This window comes from Clupea harengus, chromosome 4 (assembly GCF_900700415.2).
Source record: "Clupea harengus chromosome 4, Ch_v2.0.2, whole genome shotgun sequence".
NCBI lineage: Eukaryota > Metazoa > Chordata > Actinopteri > Clupeiformes > Clupeidae > Clupea > Clupea harengus.
In genome coordinates this window covers 21,812,798-21,828,563 of record NC_045155.1, presented here as the reverse complement: position 1 = coordinate 21,828,563, position 15,766 = coordinate 21,812,798, and the positions used below count along the sequence as shown (strand labels likewise).

General features: G+C 41.3%; 1 protein-coding gene across 2 annotated transcripts; it reads right to left on the bottom strand.

The window, feature by feature from the left end:
- Window positions 1-272: 272 nt before the first annotated feature.
- zbtb48 (zinc finger and BTB domain containing 48) lies at window positions 273-15,691 on the bottom strand. Of its 2 annotated transcripts, none has more exons than XM_031566771.1 (11): window positions 15,429-15,691; window positions 8,420-9,201; window positions 7,329-7,642; window positions 6,899-7,010; window positions 5,944-6,036; window positions 5,489-5,575; window positions 5,071-5,225; window positions 4,812-4,948; window positions 3,930-4,094; window positions 3,716-3,804; window positions 273-996 (listed from the first exon to the last, which is right to left on the bottom strand). In XM_031566771.1, exons 2-11 carry the CDS (start codon window positions 9,152-9,154, stop codon window positions 550-552), a joined length of 2,334 nt encoding a protein of 777 aa, XP_031422631.1. In that variant the 5' UTR covers window positions 9,155-9,201; window positions 15,429-15,691; the 3' UTR covers window positions 273-549. The 2 variants fall into 2 exon arrangements, with proteins under 2 accessions (XP_031422631.1, XP_031422630.1); XM_031566770.1 differs by having other exon boundaries at window positions 15,512-15,691.
- Between the last annotated feature and the right edge of the window lie 75 nt (window positions 15,692-15,766).

The following is a 15,766-nucleotide window of genomic DNA, read 5'->3' as shown; positions in this document are numbered from 1 at the left end:
TTGTGTACTTCTTCTGTTTGTGTACTTCTTCTCATGGACTGGATTGTTTTGGAAACACATTAATACCACTTGGAATTGGATACACATTCATTAATACCACTTGGAATTTGATGTATATTCTTCCCTGCAATGCAAAAGTAACAGATGCATCTTAATTTGCTGTGGCATTAGAATTTACAGTCATGTAAATTGTAAGCACGATAATACAAATACAAAAGAGTGCATTTGCAATGACCAATTTGTCCAAGGAAAAAAATGCACAACAACGATGATTTTAGCAACTGTACATTTTTATCTAAATTTGAGTAATTTTTCTCCTTTTATTCTTAAGGAAGTGAACAATCCTGTGGTTGGAAGGCAAAGCAGATGATAAAGAATTGTGTCAGGGATGATGTCATACCCCATGTCCTGTCAAAGTACTTTTTTCTAGTTTTGGTGACTCTCAAATGTGTGACCTCACATGTCAATTGACCCAAATGTGTGTTTTTCTTCATTTGTTGTTCTTTAGTTCTCTCCCACTCTCTTTTTCTCTGGCGTATGCTCTCTGGCCTAGTGGTCTGACTCAGTGTGCTGTATGGGATATGCATCTGTCACCAGTAAGTTGTGCTCTAACACATCCACCACTGTAAACTCCGTCTCCCCATTACTGGAGGACACCGCCGCTTGTGCTGGTAACACAGCAAACCCAACCTGCGCTCTGCCAGTGCTGCTGCCTGCTGTTGAGATCACAGGAAACCCAGTCTGGCGTTCTCCATTACTGGGCTCCGATGCACCCTGGCCTGGCACTACTCCCTGCACCACGATGGTCCCTGGCTGGATCAGAACACCAATGACATCCGTTTGGGCCTCAGCAGCAGCCCCTTGATTGGCTGGAGGAGTGGATGAGGTCATCTCCTTGTCTTCCGTCGCATCCACAATGAGGTTACGGAGACGCCGTTGCCGGGGGTTGTAGTTCTCCACACGATTGTGGATCTGAGCATGACGCCTAAGATGAGCCTGCGAAAGGGAAAAAGGTAGAATTAGGGCCTAGATGTGTCACGATGCTGGCAGCGATTGCCACGTATTGGGACATTGGCGGCCTCTGATGGCCAAGGGACAAAAAAGAACAGACTTGTTTTCGTACACATGTGCCTTTGTTGTGATTTGTGTGTTCACCTGTTTCCCCTTATGTTCCCTCACCTGTTTCCCATTGTGTGCCCTCACCTGTTTTCCATTGTGTGCCCTCACCTGTCTTGTATTTTGTGATTGTCACTTCCGTTAATTAGCCAGGGTACAAATACCTGGCTAATCCCTCTGGACCTTATCGGGTCGTTAGATTGTGTTTGTTCCTATATTGTTTTTGGTAGTGCTCTCACGCACCTAGCTAGCAGTGCTCTCAAGCACTTAGTCTTTATGCAAAGACACGCAGTGCCTAACCACACAGCTAGTGCTCTCACGCACTTTTTGGGCTTGGTCTTCCCCCAGGGAGACAAGTGTGTGTGTGTGTGTAAGGTACGCGTCGCATCGCGGTTCTCAAGCCGCCTCAGGTAGCTTTGTATTCAGGTCCGCCTGAAAGCTACTTTTTGTATCTCCCTAGTTTTTGGCCGTTTGCCTGCACCTGATCTTCTGTGTTTTGGACTTAAACCTTTTTCGTTCTTATCCTGCTCTTGGAAGTATCTTCTGTGTTTTGGACTATCGCTGCTTGGAATTATCTTTTGTAAATAATGAAGAAACCAAGTTTTGAACTGCATACTGCTATTGGGTCCTCTCTGACACACTTGGCTGAAACGCTGGTTCCCAAATCCAGCGACTCGGGTCCCATCCCCGAGAGCGATCCTGACAAGATGCAGCAGTAACACTTCAGATCAGTTAAGTTTAAGTTTCAGATAACCAGTATGTAATTCAGGAGATTATCAGGTAAAAAAAAAAAAAAAAAAAATTTTATATGACTGATATATATTCCTCAATTTAAATGGAAGAAGGATCTGTGTACTTATGTGTTAAAGGGTGGGACAAGTGGAATAAGAGTAAGAGTGACTGATTACCTTGTTGCTCCTTCTCAGCCTGTCAGAGCTATTGTTTACTTCACAAATTCCAAACTAACAAACATCGCTATGCTAGAGATGAGGGGACTGAAATATTCTGACGTGAAAGCAGTGAAAACCAAAAGCAGTGTTTAGGTTCAGGGAACAAACGTATTTGAGATGTGAGGTTCAGACAACAAAAATGCATATTACATTTTTACATTTAGTCATTTAGCAGACGCTTTTGTCCAAAGCGACGTACAAGGGAGAGAACAGTCAAGCTACAAGCAATAGAGACCTAGTGTAACAATAAATACAATTTTACATAAGAAAAAAGCAGGAATGTAAGTGCAAGTTAAGTACTAGTAGAAGTGCAAGTTAGGAAGGGAGGTGCTCTCTTAAGAGTTGGGTCTTCAAGAGCTTCTTAAAGGTAGAATTTTATTATTATTAAAAAAAATGAATTGTTGTAAAAATTATTAAATGCCATTGTGAATAGCCTGGGCAGCAAATGGGAATGATTTTCTCCTTGACATGACCATATATCATGAAAATGAAAATTTAAATAAAAACAACAACTATAAAAGCGTACATTAAATCAGTAAAAAAAAAAGTAGAGAGGTAAGTTGGAAAAAATATATTGTAATTAACTTTGAGCAGTGAAAAGATGTTTTGATGTTTTGTTTATTCTGATTTGCTTTTTCAATGACAATCTTTACTTTGTTTCCTCATGTCAGCCTTTTTTAGAGTGGGATTTCTATTTAGGCAGCAAGTCTTTTTCAGAGTGGGATTTCTATTTAGGCAGCAAGTCTTTTTTCAATGTCAATTTACTGTCTCTGTTTTGGAAGGGGTGGGGTTTGATGGGAGGGGCAGGAGATACATGTTTTGCATAGAAGAAGGATGTCATCCTGTTGGAAGTTTTAAGATCATATTGCAATGGAATCTTGTTTCTATTCATCAGTGCTAGCATAATAATAGTTCACAGAAGGGGGTTAAGTCAAAGAGGGCCCAGGTTGAGGTTGGACACCGGCATGCCACGGGTGGATTTGGAAAAAGAACAGCTGTATACTTATTTTAGATGTGACAGTGCAATGGTATATGTATTATCTTTCCCTCTAGAGATGTGAAGCAACATGTCACAGTCTTGTGCCGATCACCTATGCTTTAGACTGGGCCAGAGTTTTATATGAAGATTTCTCAAAAACACAGCGGTAGATTTAGTTCATTCTTTTTATGTTTTATTTTGCTATCTCTGTGAAGCACTTTGTAACATGGATTTTTAAAAGTGCTCTACAAATAAAGATTATTATTATTTCAATATCAGATTGTTGGGTTATGAGGAAAAAACATAGCACACCTTTGTTTGTATTATTATTATTATATGATGTTTGTTTGACAACCGTGGTGTAAACTGTAAACAGCTCAGGTGATTTGGCTTTTTTAACATTTTTGATGTCTGACCTGAGCACCATGAAACAATTAGCAAAGATGTCAGCATCCAAGTCCTGGGATGTCCTGCTAGCATAGCAGTGGCCATTGAAATGTTTCCAGTAGTGTAAAACCAGATTTGAGCAGTATTCAATACAGTCTGACTGAAGTCGAGAATATTGTTTTACACTGGTGACAGATAATGTACACTGGTGACCGATAATGCACATTGTAATCGGTGTTTTACACTGGTGAAAGATAATGCACATTGTAATGGGTGTTCCCACCTGTCTGGTGAACTTGTAGCCACACTGCGAACACTCAAACTTTCTCATTCCTTTGTGACGTCGCACATGAACACGAAGCTGTTCTACAGCTAAGGAATTGGAGAAGGAAAACAGAATTTACAGAGTCAGAATACAATTTTACTAAACGGAACACAAACATATACACAAACACACACATTCATACACACACATCTTCACTGGCCGTCTCCCTCACCCTTAAAGGTCTTGCTGCAGATTTGGCAGTAATGAGGGCGGCCCTCTTGATGTTTGCTGGCAACATGACGGAGCAGGGGACCTTTCTCCGTGAAACGCTGTTCACAGAACTCACAGGCATAGGGACGCTCGCCAGTGTGTGTACGGTGGTGCTTATCAAGACTGGCTGCACACATGAACAGAGAAAGCTGATGAGTATAGGTTAAAGACAATAACGTACGGCCTCACAAATAGTGGAGGGTTACTACCTGTCCCAATTACCCTTTAAGGACAGCTAGAGGATTGTGAAGAAAAATTAGCTGAATTTGACAAAAAGTGTATTAATTAGAATCGCAGACCTCACCTTTAATTATAGTAATAGAAAATGAGCCTGAGGACGCACTTAGTTTAAACATGTGTCAACTATAGCAAACATACTGATGTGTGAAATGTATTAAACTTTGTAAAAAGTAAATTCTAAGTTGGGCTTGGAAGTAGTGCATCAGGGGAACCACCAGCACGTCTTCTGCATTGATGGGCAACTGGCAAAGTTCAAAGTTCACCATGTCTGAACTAAAGCTAATTTAATAACCTGGAAAAATCATTTGCTAATGTAATACCAATCCAATGCTCCCACATGCCACACAAAAGCTTTAGTTCATGTGCAACGGACATTGCTAGTTGTTCTGCTTGTTGCCCATCAATAACATTAGGGCTCCCTATCTTAAAGTAAACTAATGCTGATGTCCTGACATCAGCTGTTATGAAAAGATCAGGCATTCACAAAATCCGTCACAAAATTGATACTGAACAAATGTTATTACTATAAGTCTTAAGTTAGAGGGGCCACAAAGTTAGATAGACGACCTTTCAAATTAAAACATTTAGTATTTTCAGGTAGCACCTTGTGTACGGAATGTTTTGCCACACAAGTGACACTGGAAGGGCTTCTCCCCTGTATGTGTGCGCAGGTGCATGTTGAGATTGGCTTTCTGGGTAAAAGCGTGGTTGCAGAATTCACACACAAATGGTCGCTCATTCCTGATGAGAGACAACAGAATACACATTATAGTTTCACAACCTTGCTTACAAGTGCTTAGCATAGATTTGTACTATATGTAGTAGGCAGATGATGTCCAGTAAAAGGGCCTTGTAGACCTCACCTGTGTATTGCCTTTATGTGCATCTGCAAGCCATTTCGGCTGGAGGCACGGTGACCACATTCCTCACATACAAAGAGCTTCTCACCACGGTGCTTTGAGGCTTCATGGAGATGCAGTTCTGTGCGTGAAAAGAAGCACTTGGTGCAGAGAGAGCACTGTAGGGATAGGGCACAGGATAGGGCACGGTTGGTATCATTAGCCACTGATATACAAACTGACAAATGGTACAGACACAACACATTACCATGGGTCAAAGGTCAAAGACATTCCCATTCTACAGAAAAGGCAACCCTAAAAAAAAAAGTCAAAATATTTGTCTTGACAGTTTTGTTGCTGTTAGCAAGGGGTGAAAATAAACGTCCACTGCAGTCCTAGGTTATTGCAGTAGTCAGATACAGGAAGGTGAACGGTAACTCACCGCATGAGGTTTAGGAGCTCCGTGGACTTTGATCAGGTGGATCCTGAGGTCCTTCTTCTGCATAAACTGTTCAGAGCATGAAGTACACTAAGAGAGACAAAACAATACAACACATGGTAAAAGGTATGAAATCAGTGGCGTATGCTTCTGTGTTTATGTGTGTTTGTCTATGTACCTTGGTATGAAATCACTGCCGTATGCTTCTGTGTTTATGTGTGTTTGTCTATGTACCTTGGTATGAAATCAGTGGCGTATGCTTCTGTGTTTATGTGTGTTTGTCTATGTACCTTGGTATGAAATGAGTGGCGTATGCTTCTGTGTTTATGTGTGTTTGTCTATGTACCTTGGTATGAAATCAGTGGCGTATGCTTCTGTGTTTATGTGTGTTTGTCTATGTACCTTGGTATGAAATCAGTGGCGTATGCTTCTGTGTTTATGTGTGTTTGTTTATGTACCTTGTTGGGCATCTCCCCAGTGTGTGAGACCATATGAACACGGAGCTCTTGGCGCCGGTGAAATATCTTTGGGCACACAGAGCATGAAAACACCTAAGATAACCACACACACACACACACACACACACACACAGAGAGAGAGAGAGAGAGAGCGAGACACATAACTAAAGTAAGTAAGCATAAAGAAACATTTACAGCATATCCCTGGCCAAACAGAACAGAAAGGAGAGTATTTTGAGTCCTTGGGCCCTGTTATCGTGGATGAACACATTATATCCTTAGTCTAATCAACAAACAAATTACTATTAACACGGCAGGGAACGCTAAGCTCCACATTTCTGTATGCAAGGTGCCACGGTGCAATGCCAGAGTAGTTTTAGACCATAAGCTAAGACCTTGTGAGAACACTTGCAGAGATGGAATGAGTGTCTGCCACAATGACAGAGGTTTAGCTACAAACTACTAACTACTAACTACCCAACCTTTAGCAAGCTAACTAGCAAGGACACTGGTACTGACAATAAGCCCTTCAACAACATAATAAGCTGTTGTTATGCCATCCTGCGTTTGCTTGCAAGCTAGGTCAGTTTACTTCGTCTCACTGAGCTAGACGTAGATGTGGGCTGCATTTGTCAACCATGTCACAGAAATAACACCACGCCCCTTCCTTGCTCCTGAAGTAAACTGTTGATTGGCTGTAATTGTTTATGGTGTCATCAGAGCCACTAAGTTTGTTTACCATTTACAGTGTCAGGACTGTGAACAAACATTGGAGTGTTTTTTTTTTTTTTTTTTTTGAGAGCACACATTGAACGGATAGCTGGAGGCCAGTGAGTCGTTGAATTTGCCAAAAAGTGTATCGGATTAGAATTGCAGACCACACCTTTAACTGGTGACAGAGGAATGTTTTGAGTTGTTTTGGAATGCATATTATCGATGTATCTAGAAAACTCACCACTTCGGTTCTGCTCTGACAATTTCTTCTCTGATGCTCAAGCAGATTCTCCTTCCTGTAGTAGCATTTTCCACACATCTCACACTTAAAGGGCTTCTCACCTGTGTGTCTCCTACACAAGAGAACATACATACAGTGCATTCATTTATCTATATAGAGTGTGCATGTGTATGTGTAAAACACTAGTGCTGGCTGCCAACGGTTACCTTATTTCTTGAGACACATGTTGCACATATTTAGCAGAAATATGTAGGAATTGAAGTCTGGTGTGTGAAATAGAACATGGACTGTTGTAGCAGTCCAACACTGAACACTGTTATCATTTGAAATGAATGTGCAATGTGACTGGAGTGTTCCAAAACAAGTGGGCTGAATGTGGTGAGAAGTATGCTGGCATATCTGTTGAATTGAACAATATTAGCGTACATACCTGTTATGAACCTTGAGGTAATATTTGCTTAGGAAGGTTTTATGACAAGTGGGGCACTGCACAGAACCTTTCTTGCTTTCCTTTGTTGCGTCTTCGGCTTTCTCTTTATTCAAAGGCTTTCCCTGACCCCTGCGCTTGGGGCGCTGCCCTGGCATGGCCTTGATGGAGGGTGAACTACTGGGCATGTACTCTTCATCTGTATCCTCACTGAGAGCATCAACTCCAGCATTGCCATCAAAAGTATCATCTTCCAGGTCATTGTCCAAGGCAGTTTTATTTTGGTCACTTCCATCCAGGATGGGCCCAGTTACCTGCTATCGGACATGAAGAGAGGCAAGAATACAAACACAGAGGAATAACGAATGTAAAAATACACAGTTATCTCCAGATGGTCAATAAAGAGGAATAGCAACATGGTACAATTCATTAAGTCTTTTTGTGGCTTAACTGTTAAACCATGGTGTTGGTTATGCAAAGCCCACACAAAATAGAATTAGCTAGTCAATATAGATTATGTACCTGAAAGGAGCCATACACAATACTGCCTCACTGTTGACTAGCGAGCTAAATGATTTCATACTCCACACTTAAAACAAATTGCGGTAAGCGTATCATGAGAACGTTTGTACCCCCCAGCTCTTCTCCCTTGCAGGAATAACCCAAAAGTTTGGCAAAGATGAAGGAGACTAAATGGCTACATGTACCATGAACACTTTTATAACTGATAGATGTTTATGTGATTAACTTAGTCGAGGCAAATAGACACCTGTAGATCTTCATTAAAGAACTCAAGCTTTTGAGTTAGCTGACAGGATGGTCTTACGAGAAAGGACAGGCCAAAGCTAATATGGCAATACCTTAGCCATATTTCTTTACATTCTATTGACATTTTTAGTTAATTTCTAAAAAAAATTACACTAAAAACTGGATTGCACCTTTATACATTGTACAGATACATTGTATACATTGTATACAGATACATTGTATGACTTCAATATTAAACATCAGGCATCACATTTTTAGTTATACAGTGGCATCAGTTTATGTCAAAGTATATTTTAATTGTAGTAGAATGCAGTAAGCTCTAATACCTCTGGCTGGTTCCCTCCTCGGCCACTGCTCTTGCTCTCTGTCTCGGCACTGACTGCCTTTGCATTGATGTCCTCCTTAGAAAGTGTTGAGCCTTGTCTTCTGGGTATGCCAATTTGAGAAGTCACCTCTGTGGAGTTCTGTCCAACAAGACGCCTAGGCTCTTTCACCCTCCGCCCAGATCGAGTAGTTGTGATGGTGATGGACTCTGAAGCCTCTGTTGTGCCAGGGGCAGAATCAAGCTTATGTCTGGCTATCTGCCGATGTCTACTCCTCTCCTTAACAGGCACACCATCTGTCTTATCCGCAGCAAGCACAACGCTCTCCGGTTTACCTTCACTGTTGGTCAAATCAGCCAGGTTTGTTTCAGAAACAGCTGTTCTTGGTGAGGGTTGGGCAGGGATGAGTGTATTTGACACTGATAGAGCGCTTGCTGCATCATGTACCCGTTCCCAGCTGACATTCTCCAGCTTGAGTTCGCCCGTGTAGAAGAAGTCTAGAAGGTGCTGCAGTCCATCCGAGGGGCAGTCCTGAGGGAGGTTCACCTCCGTGTTCTCAGTGGTGTTGGAGCTGCTATCCTGGAACAGTTGACTAAAGCAGGCAAGGATATTGCGATGGGCAAGGTACACCTGTCCTGTACTGACGCTTAATACTACGTCACAAAACTGACCCAACTCCCTCTGTTGGTTCAGCATGTGTATCACTCGCTGTGCATGAGCAGAGGCCTGTTGATCCATTTCTTCTCTTTGAAGCCTTCAGCCTCACAGACGTGGTAATGTCATATCTATTACAGACAGGAAAAGTTACGTTATTTATATGAAAATTTCCAAAACATTTAGCTAGCTGTAGTATCTTTAATTGGCTAGGTTACTAAGTTAACCCTGTACTCAAACGACATTGCCTAAAATGACCACCCTTACCAATGTGGGACTACGTTGTAGGTAAGTATGTCATTAGCCAATATGTTCCCAGGCTGAAACAACTGCCAGAAAGCTCTGGAGCACTGACCCCTACAGTGCCAAATGAGTACTACATTGGTAGATTTTCTTTACTACTTCACTGAACCACATGTTGCTGGATTTGTTGTAGGGAAGGTTACAAGTGTTGGTGGTCATACAGCAAGTAAAGGAAATACAGGGGTGGAAGATGTGTAACACATAAAAGAGTACTTTTAAAAAGTGCATGTTGTGTACTTTAATTGATCACGTTTGTAAATACTGTTTACAGGCTATAATTAATGTTGAAATATATATTCAAATATATATATTCAAATGAAGTGCATCTTTTGCTAACTTTACATACACTATATAACTCTTTAGATACATAAAACCATACACACTATGGTAGAGTTCAGAGATTTAAACTCAATAAGAGTGCACTAGCCAAATCTCAAGTGGTTGCGTTTTTGGGTGCTAAACCACTTCAAACTGTTCATTTTTGATTTATAAATTATTATTTTTTATTTAAATTACCATCACCATTAGATTTTTTTTTGCACCCCATAGAGTCAGTCCCACACTTTGGTAAACACTGTTGTAGGGCGTCTTCAACTACAAGTTTATACAGACTTATGGAAGTGGAAGACATTTGGGTTTGACTAATATAAGATACGATACGATAATGACAAAATCGATATTTCAGGCCGATATTTGAATGCTTTTAATATGTTTTTTTTCCGGTGTGAAAATAAAAAGGCAATATGACAACATTAAGTATTTCAATTCACTGCCTTTTTTACATTTCCAGTATACAACGCAACTGGAAAGCAACCACAATGACCCTTTTATCTTGGTTTCTCGACCAATGAGGGAATTTTGTGTTTTGAATGTTACCATACCAAAAGCATTTTTTCCTGACAGTAGAGATGCATCAGGATAGTACATGCATCGCTTTTATACGTTTTTATTTTTTTTATTACTGAAACATCGAGAACAAGTGGATACCAAATCCGGTGGAAACTGGCTATCGATGGCCTATTCTCCACTATGGAGTAAGAAGACAAACAACAACAATCTAATGACCGGATTATCAGTTGACTCCTAGAAGAGATTTGAGCTGATTTGAGATGCTTCATCAAGAGGCTGGTGCTCATTCAGTGTTCTTTTGAAGCGATTTATCTGCAGTCTTTTCTGCAGGAACTGTTTGACATTAAAGTGTTACTCAGCGGCAATCTCCACTAATGTAGGTTTCAATGGTGTGTCAGCAGGTGCACATCCATTGGCTACCCGTTTTCTAAGAGTGGTACTGTGCCTCAGGCCGGCCGGCGGTTTGGCGTCCCACAGTGGGATCTCCCCTTGTGCTGGATGCTCTCCGTATTCACCCTGTTGAGCCCCGACCCAGAGTGGATATGATATTTCTCTCATATAAAGTGGCTCTGCTTTTGGCTCTTGTAACAGCTAAACAAGTGGGTGAACTGCACACACTCTCAGTGAGCCCCCTATGCACTCAGTTCAGGTGTAAACTTGCCACAGGTGCACGCCCACTCTACATGTGGCATTCCATGGCTTCAATGGCTCCGATTCTAATACAATCATATACTTTTATTGTTTAGATGTCACAGCACCGTCTTTCTAGCAATCTTTCTGCAAAAGTTATTTTTTGGAAAATGCGCTGGTTTGATGTGGCATTTCTTCCTCTGCCTTCATTTATTTAAACTACAATATGTTAATAGATACAACGAGAAATGTCATTATTGTGATTTGCATCATGGATGACATTTGTTTACTGACTGGGCATTTTATTTAAGTTGAAAGAATTAGAGTACCTCTTCCCAAGACGCTCAAGCCTGCCCTGGCAGGATATGTGTATGGACGACTTGCATTAACCCATAACACAGGTTTGTGTATCTTCACCTCATAGCTGCAACATAACTAAATAAACAGCACTACACACCTTTTGTAAATGTTCTGACTGACAGGTGAGTATATGTTAGACCATGTGTTAACATTTGGGGTTATTGCAACGCTTGTGTGAGCACTGTGTGCGGTGTAAAGCTTACATCGCAAGCTAGCATGCTAAGCTGCTAAGGTAGTTTATCTGGCCAGGACCCTCTTGTATTAGGCAGCACTAGAACAGCTAGCATTTGACTAGGGATAGGTATCGTTAGGATTTTATTGAGACCGATACTGCTTATCGATACCGATACTTATTGATATTCTTATCGATCCCATTTGCCATAATTTGATGCAATAAAATAAAGACATGACATGAAAAGATTAATCTCAAGATCTTTCAGATTGGATGGGGAATGTCAGTGGACAGCCAGGAGGAGAGTTTAGTGTTACAGTGATGGTTGTCCTTCTGGAAGTTTCTCCCATCTCCACACATGATCTCTGGAGCTCAGCCAGAGTAACCATCAGGTTCTTGGTCACCTCTCTTACGAAGGCCCTACTCCCCCGATTGTTCATCTTGGCCAGGCGGACAGCTCTAGGACCAGTTCTAGTGGTTCCAAACATTTATAAACTATAGAGGCCATTGTGCTCTTGGGAACCTCCAATGCGGCAGAGATGCTAGCCTCTTCACAATCCTGTCTGAACTTTGCAGGCAGTTCCTTCAACCTTATGGCTTGGCTTTTGCTCTGATATGCTTGTGCAGCTGTGAGACCTTATGTAGACATGTGTGTGCCTTTCCAAATCATGTCCAATCAATGTAGTATACCACAAGTGGACTTCAATCAAGGTTTCTAAACAACTCCACAGATGCGCCTTCCAAGCTGAGGGAACCATGGCCACAATGGTGATCCAGGAGTGTGGACAACGGTTAAGCCTGGACAACCTCTCAGAATGAGAAAAGGATGCAATACTGGGCGCACCAATGGTCCCAGGCGGTATCTTTGGCACAGCTCTGGCACTCATGCAGAAGAGGTAAAAGGAGAAAAAAAGACGATGAGTGCAACTGTGATTACCTAGGAAGTCACAGAGGCCCAATCAGTGCCTCCCGTCACAACACAGCACAGGTGGCCACGTGTCCTTCCCCCAGCTTTTGAATTCCAAAGTGACAAAAATAAGTGGCAGGCCCGTCTGGCCAGACACTAACCCAGAAGGACCAGGAAGCCCTGCCCACCTGTTGCGCCACCAGCGGAACAGCCTACCACCCACCTCAACCAAGGGGCGAGGCGGAACAAGAAGTCAGCCTGACAGTGTTTCCCAGTTAAGAGGCAGGCAGGTTGGGAATGGAATGGGACTCGGAATGAGCGTGGCGCCCCTCTGTGTTCAGCACAGCACACTGAACCTGTGTGTGGTCCTAGGGACTCTCTCCTGTCAAAAGATACTTTTGTTTCCTCGCATTCCTCAAAAACGTTGCAAAACATAAAATACACCGTCACTCTTTATGACCCTCCTGGACAGACAGCATGAGGTGCAAGCCCATTTAAATAGTTTGCTGCAGTAGTCTGCCACCCTGTAGACAGCTTAAGACTGTTAGTATTAACCTTTCTCTTTTACTGTTTCCTCAGGTCAAGTCCAAAGTTTGACCCACATATGCAGAAACTGGAATGGTAAAATCTTACATTTTCCCCATTTACTTTATATTTTGCAGACCTTCCTTTGAAATGTAGAGGCACACAATATCAGTGAAAACAGAAAGTATGGAGGGGTTCCTTTTCTCTTTATCTTTCAATTCATCAACATTTACACACCGCTCTTTCCTCTTCCCGTTTGCCTTCCTTCTCCTTTGTCTGTCTCTCTCTGTATGCATTGAATTGTGATAAATGTTCTAATCTTCTACTTTATATTTGTTTTGATATAAATGTTTTTGCTTTGCATGCATAGGTATGTCGTATGCAGATGTAGTTACATAAAGATGAACTAAGGTAGACAATACATTTCCTTTTGTGTCATTCACATTTTAGCATTACACACCTCCTCTCTGTTCCATGGCTTGCTGGTCACCTGGTTTACCTTTAAACTTTAAAGTGCAAAAAGGGAGTTTATCAAGGTAGACGCAGACAAAAACTCATCTAATTGTTGAAAGTTACTTTATAATTTGAATTTAAGCTTGGTTTATTCACCATTTGGGATTATTCCCTTTGCTCTAGATACGTACTATTACCCATCAACCCCATGGGTAAATCATGGTTTAATTGGCTCCTAGGACTGACTATATGTTAAATCATGTGAAGTCCACAGCAATGATTACACTTTGGTGGTTTGAACTGTGCTGGACTTAATTAATTCAACACGATATTTAATCATTTCACAATGACAATTTAACAGTTTCAATATTTTCATTACATGCACTGATATATGTTGGACTTGAACCAAAAAAATATAAGTGGCTTGTCATCCTAAAGGCTGCCCACTGCTCCTGGGGGTCCTGGAGGAAGGACAGTCCAGGATGGGAGAAATGCAGAGATTAAATTCACAGTGACCTCAGGCCTGCGTGTGTGTGTCCTGTGTCGCCACTATATATGCACGTGTGTGTTGCAGTGTGTCGTTTGTACGAATACAATTATTATTATTATTATCACAGCACATGTTAGAATTCTTGATAGGATTGGCTCAAAATACATGAATTCTACAACACCTCCACAAATTAATATACAATTTCACCTGCCCACCAAGGCTTTGTGCTACGCATCCTATTAGTGCATATATGCAAATAACAATTCTTCTCGACTTGCAGGACAGGGCCTATTCAGCTGTTAAGGTGTTCTTAGCTGCTATCTCTGCTTGCCATATCAGCTTTGAGGGAGAAGCAGAGAACCAGCATTCACTAGTGTGCCGCTTTCTAAACAGAGCACAATGTCCACTCCCAGTTATAAAGCCGCTTTCCCCGCCATGGAGCCGGTCTGTGGTACTGGACGCTGTTTTGGCCTCACCCTTGGAACCACTGACCGATGAAGCCCTAAAGGTGTAATTTAAGAGGCAGGCAGCCACTTCCTAGAAAATATTCTTGTTTGTGGAATTTTAAGTTTGTTGCTAGTTTCGTCGCAACATAGGCTATTTTCAAAGCATTCCTCATCATATCATACAAAGAGTTTTTTATATATATGATCTATGATATGTGAATATAAAAGTAAACAGAATAGTATAAACAGTATATAAAAGTAAAAATAAGCATAACAAATTATCAAATGACCAACAGATGTTTGTGTCTGTACGTGTGTGTGTGTGTGTGTGTGTGTGTGTGTGTGTGTGTGCTCTCTCTACACAGACACACTCATGGCATGTATGTGCACAGTGCACACACACACAAACATACACATACTCACAGCTCTTTTATATAGCTCAAGGTAGTCATTTTTTTTTTTAAGTTTGTCATCCGTCCTGCTTTTTTGACAGAAGTATCCTCCTTTGAGGGTGGTCACTGGTCACCCTATCACAACTGGCCAGCAAATTTCAGACAGCTAAGTTCAGATCTGAAATAAGCGTTTCTTCTTCAAAGCAGCAATTCCAAAAATCTGAATGTACCTAGCCACAGAGGGACATGACAGATGCCTCCCTAGCGTTCCTGATTCCAGGATGCCCTGGCTCGCGAATAGCTTAGACCAACTGCACTGAATGGGCTGCAATCTCGAAAAGATGAAAGCACCCATTATAACAAATTTTGGTTTCATGCCGTCACGCCATGCAATCCAACAAACATTCGTTCAAACCTAACCAAACTCCTCTTTCTATCTGTATCTTGCATGCATTTTCATCCTCTTGCACACATTTTAGCAGTATGTAGCCGACTGGTTAACGTCTGATAGCATTATTTTACACATAACACGGCACACACACACACTTTGTCTTCCTATATGACGTATGTTTAGTCCAGGAGTAAGTAATGTTACATAAAGTTATGAAATGGTCGATTCAGACAAACCCCCTCAACCGGTATTCTCCCTAACAGATAAACTGGAGTTCGGTTGTTTGCTTCACCTAACACAAACGACCCTCGATTGCGTTGTGAAATATTATGTTAGGTTTAACGATAATCTTTTAACAAACATGAACACAGTGTATCTCTGAATTGCAGCTATTTGCTTCAATTTTATTTTAAACTATGTTTTCTCGTTTTCTGTCTTACCTCGACGTTTAGGTAATATCCACAATTTGTAAGACAGTCCCTTAGCTTTTATCTCCGCTGCTGAAATACGTTGAACAACTTACCAGACTGAATGACTCCAAATTGTCTTAAGGTAATAGGAAAGACTGGGAAAATTAACTAATTTATCTGCAAGTAATCTCGGGGATAAATGTGAAAACAACAGAACTAACATTACATTTTACAACGACACTAAAAGGTTATAGGTTACACATGCCGGAAATGACGGTTGTTTTGCACATTTTCAGTAAACTGGCCAACCGATAATACAAGCTCTGTGTTGCAAACACTTTACTGCCAATAGTTGTAAAACATTTAGT

What these genes read in the sequence shown, in the direction of transcription:
- zbtb48 (XM_031566771.1), bottom strand. Translation starts at nt 9,154, where the DNA reads ATGGATCAACAGGCCTCTGCTCATGCACAGCGAGTGATACACATGCTG. An exon ending in CAAAACATTCCGTACACAAG is followed by an intron (nt 4,095 to 4,811) that starts GTGCTACCTGAA and finishes TCATGTGTGCAG; the next exon opens with CCAGTCTTGATAAGCACCAC. An exon ending in CTGCAGCAAGACCTTTAAGG is followed by an intron (nt 3,805 to 3,929) that starts GTGAGGGAGACG and finishes CCAATTCCTTAG; the next exon opens with CTGTAGAACAGCTTCGTGTT.